Genomic DNA, 7256 nt, shown 5'->3' with positions numbered 1-7256 from the left:
TTTTTACTCTCCGGTGAGCCAAAGAACACCCACCATGAAGGATCTGCTTCTAACTTCATGCCTACATGTTACCTGTAAACAATGAGCCTTGTCTTATGTGTGTGTGGTACTGGGGATTTAACCCAGAGGCACTCTACCTCCGAGCTACACCTTCTGCCCTACTTTATTTATTTATTTATTTATTTATTTATTTATTTTTGGAAGCAGTGTCTAAGTTGCATTTGGACTTCCTAATCGGCCGAGGCTAACCTCGAACCTGCGATCCTCCTGTCTCAGCTTCCCATATACTGAGATACCAGATGTGCGCAACGCCGGGCTACAGTGTCTTTTCTTACAAAGCCCAAGATGGCAGCAACAAGCCTCACTTTCAGGGATGTTAACAACTGTGGCGATTATGCTGAATCGTGTTTTGACCTGGGGGTGGGAGTCCACCCGGGCCCTGGCCTGCGGTCCGGGCGGGAGCGGCCGGTTCGCGCACGCCCCGCACCTCGCTAGCGCCTCCTCGGCGGCCCCGGAAGCCCATGTGGTCCTTTTCAGAGGCCGGACGCTCCTCCTCGCCGGTCCCCCGCGGCGCCCTCGGGTCGGGGCGGCCACCCCAGCGGGTCCGAGGTCGGAGGCCAGAGCCCGCGGAGGCCGCGCGCTAGAGCCTCCGGGGGCCGCGGCGGCCATGGCGGCCCGGCGCCTGCGGGCGTTGGCGGGCGCCGCGCTCGGGAGGCCGCCCCCCGCCGCCCTGCCGCCCACACCTCTCCGGCTCGGAGCTGGATTCCAACAGCATCTCAGCCTAACCCCACGAGCTACTTCCGAGGGAGACCGCGACCGCGCCGCGCCCGGCTCGCAAAGCAGCCAGCCCCAGAGCGCGGCCCCGGGCCTGGAGCACGAAGAGTTAACGCCGGCGGAGAAGCGGATCGCGGAGCTGCACGCCGCAGCCTGCGCGGTGAGAGTCCTCCGCCCCGCCGCCTGACGTCGTGTGCGCAAGCGCGTACGCGCCAAGACCCCGCCCCTGCCCCCCCTGCCTCACCGCGCGCATGCGCAGTGAGACCCCTCTCTCCTTTCCCCCCCCCCCCGCCTTTTCGGCCACCGGTCTGCGCCTGCGTAGTGAGACCCTGTCCTCCTGCCCTGTCCTCCCCTGCCCTTCCTTCCGTCCGTCTGGTCTGCGCCTGCGCTAATGCTGCGGCTCGCGGAAGATGCTGCGGGAGGCTCCGCGGTCCCGCCCCGGCCTCGGGCACGCGCCCCCCCCCCCCGCCCTGCTTCGAGCGAGACCCGTCTCTGGGAGGGAACCAGGGCGTACTCACTCTCGCTGTCTAACAAAGAGTTTCCCGTGTGTCTGTCCAGAGCGACCGCGTGACTCGATTTCCGATCGGCGCCGGAGTTCAACTCGAGTTTAAACACGAGTGTGCGCCTGTGTTGGGAGAAGGGGGTGTTGAGGGATTGATGGAGATGGGAGAATTGAAAATCAGGGGAAGACAGGCTGTGTTGTGTCTGCAGTATTAAACAGTTTGCTATCCAGTGATTGAATAATGAAAAACAGGGGTTTTGTTGTTGTTTTTGGTGCTGAAGATTGAACCGAGGGGCGTTCTACCTCCGAGCTACACCCCCAGCTCAGTTTTATTTTTTTGGCTTGAAACGGGCTAGCTAGGTTGCTGAGCGACACGCTATGTCGCCGAGGCTGTTCTGGAACCTGTGATCCTCCTGTCTCAACCTCCCAATTACTGGGATTACAGGACTCACTAAATTTTTTGCCATAGCGTGTCTCTGGTCCCTTCCCTCCCTCTAAGAGAGCAAGAGGGAAATTCAGTGAAGTATTCTATTCTTCCTAGAAACCCTTGAGCTACGTTTTATTCTCTTGTAGATTTGACAATAGTTAGTTACCGCCAGTATCTGAACTGACCACCATTTCCCTTCGCGGACCCAGCCCCCTTTTTGGTGCCTGGTATCTAAGGGAGAGCCCTGCACTTGCTAAACCAACGATCTGCCGCGGAGCCACACCCACAGCCCTCCTCCACTTTTTTTTTTTTTCACACACCTCAGACCGCAGGATTTTGAAGGTAGCATGTGAACATTTTTATTACCTTTACTAAAAAGACACCATGAGATCAAAGGAGAACTATTTCTATGAGAGAAAAGTGATATAAATTAACTTATTTAATGTGTGTGTGTGTGTGTGTGTGTGTGTGTGAGTGAGAGAGAGAGAGTGCAGTATTGAATAGAACTAGTGTTGGAGGTGTGACTTGTGCCAAAGGAGTAGTGAAGAAACCTGCAGATTGTCCAGAGTTGACTTTTTTTTTTCCTTTGACAATCTGTAGGCCTTCAGAACCCACTGTCTCAATTCAATGTTAAAACTGAATAAAGATTCATCAAGAATCCACCGGGGCAGCTTTTGATCATTCTTGTTTACACTTATAAAGGTGTGTGTGTGTGTGTGTGTGTGTGTGTGTGTGTGTGTGTGTGTGTCTTTTTGGGCTGGGGATCGACCCCAGGGCAGTGCACTTGCCACACAAGCGCTTTGCCACTTTTAAAAACAACAGCTGTAATTTGTTCCCACACTTCCCATCTAAATTTGGTGCTGTAAGCAAAAAGTTTCTTCTTAGAGAAAAGTACCAGTAAAGCCAAGTTCTGTCAGTTTGGGGAAAGAAAACCTTTTTCTTACTCTGGAATCCATACTTGTTACATCAGTGTCAGTATCCGGGTAAGATGACTGTCCAGGAGGCCATAAGTAAACCCAATAACAAGCTTGTTGTTTTTTTTTTACAACAAATCAGAGCTGCTCTCAAGGGTCTTTCTGGGCCTGCCCAGAGGCAGACTCTCTCTTCCCTTTCTCCCCACGCTGATGTGCACCACGGCAGCATCTTTGTCACCACCACTCTGTGAAGCTCATTTACCCAGGCCAAATTAAGTTTGTGGGCAGTTAACAAGCTCAGAGGAGCTCCATGAACATAAGAAGCAAGAGAGTGGCCTGGGTGCAGCAGGAGCAACCTGTTAGGCTTTCAGGTTGCCAGATAATTGCCCTCTGAAGACTCCCAGAAACTGAAAAGAAAGCCACTTTGTTTTTCTTCCAAGTCTCTAAACACAGGCTTTGTAAATAAAGAAGTCAGGTCCTGACAATTGGTCATTTCAAAGTAACATTTAGTGTTCTTAGTTTTCTGTAGTTTGCTTATGGGGTCCAAGGATGTGGGGGCTTACAGTCGAGCTTTGTTGAAATGTCTTAGAGGGAACCAGGTCCTGTCCTTTTGCTATATACTTTATTCATAAAATATAGTTGGTTTTAATCAAATAAAATATGCACCCAGTCAAAAGACACTGAATAGCTGAAGTTGCCCATGACTCATAAAAAAAAAGTGTCACAAGGCATGCTAATTTCATGTATAATTTAACGAAAAGGTTCTATACAACAGTGGTACACTGTGTTACTAAATAATATAAAAAGTCCATGGGGAAGTTATATAAAAATCTCAAAGTTATGTAACATCATCTAAATGATGCAGACCCACAGAGGTTGTAATTCACTCTTACCTTCTCACAGAATACTTGGGATACTTATTTATTTATTTATTTTACCATGGTTGGATATATGTTAAAAAAAAAAAGGTGCTTCCTTGGCATGTGAAGTGGTCTACTAAAAGTTGCCTTGATCAAACCTGAGAGAGCAGTGAGTGCTAATATGTTAAAACAATACTTTTTTTTTCACTTAAAAATAGAACTAGAAACACTTCAGGGGAAAAAAAAAAGAGAGAGAAAGAAAATAGGGCAAAACCTGCAATGCAATAACACATCATGAAATCATGAAAGTAAAAAAAAAAATTCAATAATAGCAAAGGTTGTCCTTTTCTATGAAGGACTGTTGGTTTTGATTAGCACCTCCCCTGTAAGTTTAAATCATTATCCACATATTTTAAGTACTGAAATTGCAACTGCAACTTCTGAGTGAAAGTTCATTTTCAGCCTCTTAAGCTCTTAAAATCATCTAAATCTCCTGTTATTAAGCTTGTTACCTAGGAACTGCATGAAAAATATCAGAGCAGGGGCTGCATAGTTATTGGGCATAGAGCAGTTCTTGTTTTTCCATCAACTTCTCATTTTTCTCCAACTGTACATTTTCTCCTTTAGTCACATAAAGTTGGACTGTATATAATGTCAGAGTGCCTTCAGTCTTCCATGGCCAGAGTTACCCAAATGGCTGGGAGGAAGTCTACTGTTGTTGGTAGTTTTTGTGAGATTTTAGGAATAGAAATGGGATGGAAGGAACACGGATGCACCTGGAGGTTAATGACTTGTTTGATGCTATTGCTCTTCAGGCAGATCAGCTGAACTACGTGGACCCAGCTACGGGCTACTTGGTGCTCACGCGGCTCGCCCACTTGCAGAGAGGCTCCTGCTGCGGCTCCGCCTGCAGACACGTGAGTCCCAAACCGCTTGCCTTCCAGCAGCAGCTTTCGGGTGCTTCGTAAATACCTATTATTTGAGCAACAAGCCAAATAAAAAATAAAAAAAGAAGCTAAATAGACCTGGAGTGCACTTTTCACAAGCTGCTTTAGCTAAGGACAATGAAGTCCTTAGTGCCAACATAGGACCTTTAAAGTTAATGGAATTTTGTAACTTTGCACCGTGAGCATCAGTGCTTGAAATGCTGCGATTGGAAACTCATGGGAGCTCTTTATTAGGAGGAAACTTTTCACGAGGTTTCAAGTCAGTTATGTTCACTGGACACATACAAAGAAGGAGGGAAAAGAAATCAAGAAGGTTGCAAACTAGGTCCCAGAATGCATGTTCTTCATTCTTGACTGAATATATAGAAATATGCCCAGCATTGAGAGGTGCTTTTCCTTGAAGTGATAAAAAGATTTTTTTTCTTTTTTTTTTCCCTTCAATCCCCTTTTCTTTCTTTTCTTTTTTTTTTCCTTCTCTTTCATTCTCTCCCCTTCTTCTCTCCTCTCTTCTGTCTCTTCTGTTCTTTTTTACTTTTTTCCTGGTCTGTGTTTATAATAACTATGAAACAAAATTGCCCTAAATTTAGTGCCGTACTTATCCTAACCTTTCAATGTCAGTAGATATATGTCTTTGTTTACTGATTAAGATGAACTAACTACTCCTTCCCTGTTCTAAGCAAAGAAGAAATAAAAATGAGGTTTTTACTATTGAAAGGCGTAACCTTAAGGTAAATTATTATAGAGTTAAAATGATAAATTTAACCTCTGTTTACAGAACACTTTGTATGTTTTGTTGCAATAAGGTGCTATTTCCTTTAACTAACCCTCCTCATAATTAAAGAGTGAACATTAAATATACGTATTAATTGTAGCCAGTATTGAAAAATCCAACCTTCACTTTTATGTATGTTCCTACCTGTGCCATTAGCTGTTTCTAATCAAATGCCTAAAAGCTTTGAGTAAATTGAGGTCTTGAGGATTTTCTAAGAGTGGGTTTTGACAGTAAAATTCTTAAAGTTGGAAGGATGCATTTAGGAAATGGTTCTTGGGCCCTAATTAGGACCATTTGCCTGAGGTTGCCATTATTGTCCTCTTAGTTGCAAAACTCGGTAGACCAAAATGATCTAAATAATGTTGTTAGCAATCTTTTTCTTCTTCATCAGCAGCGTGAGTTTTTTTTAAAGATGATTATTAAATAATTTACTAATAATATGTTTTATTTCTTCTGCAGTGTCCGTATGGTCAAGTCAATGTTAAAGATCCATCTAAAAAGAAGCAATTCAATTCGTATTTTTACGTTTGACAACAATTTCATCTCTGCTCTCTAACTGAACTTGTATTTCGAAAAATAAAAACCCTAATCTAGAATTGCTGTCTGTGTTGTTACTCTTTGGGCACTAGTTTAATTTTAAATACATATATTAAAAGAACATCAATAAAATGAAAAGAGCTAACACATGTCATGTGCTTCCAAAGTAGCACATCGATAGCTATTTTCCTTTCTCTTTTTTGTTTTCATTATAAGACACATATGTTGGGGAAAGAAAATAATGACTGCTCTGTTAAATAAAAGTAGCAACCAGGTCACACGAATTGCTCCTGATTTTGCTTAGTGTTGGTTCTCCTACTGATTTCTCACCAGTGTTAGCAATGCAAGGGGATAGGGGTTTGCTGGCAAACAGAAGAGCACATTCTTTATTTATATCTTGAGCTATAAGGAGATTGATATAATGTTATGCTGTGCAGCATATGAAGAAGTGCCATCCTGCATCAAGAAATGCTCTCATCTTCCATCTGTTCCTTCAATAAAAACTTTAAATCATCTTGAGTTGGGGGGTCGGGCCACTGAAGATGCCTCATTTAGACCGATCTTTTCTTCTCTCCTCCACCAGGTCCTCCTCCATTTTCTTTGACACTTCCCATGCAAATCTATCTTTAGACATTTTATTATTGGCTTTCTACCCATTCTGTTCACCATGGTGATGCCCTAGGAGGTGTCAGTGCCCAGGCTGAGTCAGGAGTTCACAGGGGCTGTTCTCTCCACAGCTTCTTCTCTGCCTCTCCGTGGGGGCAGGAGACCCTTTCCTAGTCAGTGGAAGACATTCAATAAAAAGCTGTTGCTGCTTGAAAGGTTGGTTTTGCCCGAAACTGACCCCTCCCAGAATTTGAAAGAATCTTCAATTCCCCAGGGGTCGGCCTCAGGCCTGTCTGTGACCCCCCTCACACCCCCTAGGGCTTTTAGATCTTAACTAGAGGGTTCTGGTGCCTGCTCTTAAATTCAATTCAAAATATAAGCCCTTCCTCAGAGGAAAATATGCAATAGTCTAGCAATTCAAACATTTCACTTAATTATGACCTTCTGTCTTTTTGTGTCAAAATTACCTCCAAATATTGTTGGAACTTTTTGCCCTCCCCCCTTTCATTCTGCCGGTGCTCTTAACTGTGGGGCCCCAAGCAGCACTTCCCAAGGACCATGACAGGGGTCTGTAGCTTCCTTAGATTCAGAAGAATGGGTTTTACCAACCTGGTTTTGTCCTATCCTTTAATTATTTGGAGGAGGAGAGCAGGAGAAGGTGGTCAGCCTTCTCCAAAGACAGGAGGATTCTTGTGAGCCAATTTGCTTTCCATTCTTAGGTCAAGATGAAACCAGCTATTTCCCCCTTTTCCCTAGATTGGAAAAGGAGCAAAGCTAGTGGGAGCGCAGAAGGGAAAAGAGTTGGAAAAAGTCATCTTTCGGGAGAAAATAGGGAAGGAGGAAAGGAAGTTCATTTTGAAAAGAGCCCAATGTAAGGCAGTGTTCTGAGAAAGCACTTTGGTAGGTGGAAATAGCTT

General features: G+C 44.8%; 1 protein-coding gene across 1 annotated transcript; it reads left to right on the top strand.

The window, feature by feature from the left end:
- Positions 1-667: 667 nt before the first annotated feature.
- On the top strand, positions 668-5727 carry LOC308265345 (uncharacterized protein C1orf53; the record flags this gene model as incomplete). Its single annotated transcript, XM_080698997.1, has 3 exons — positions 668-934; positions 4293-4394; positions 5656-5727. 3 exons carry the CDS (start codon positions 668-670, stop codon positions 5725-5727), a joined length of 441 nt encoding a protein of 146 aa, XP_080555123.1.
- Between the last annotated feature and the right edge of the window lie 1529 nt (positions 5728-7256).

The sequence above is a fragment of the Muscardinus avellanarius genome (genome assembly GCF_963383645.1).
Source record: "Muscardinus avellanarius genome assembly, chromosome: 7".
Lineage (NCBI taxonomy): Eukaryota > Metazoa > Chordata > Mammalia > Rodentia > Gliridae > Muscardinus > Muscardinus avellanarius.
This window is presented reverse-complemented; position numbering and strand designations above follow the sequence as displayed.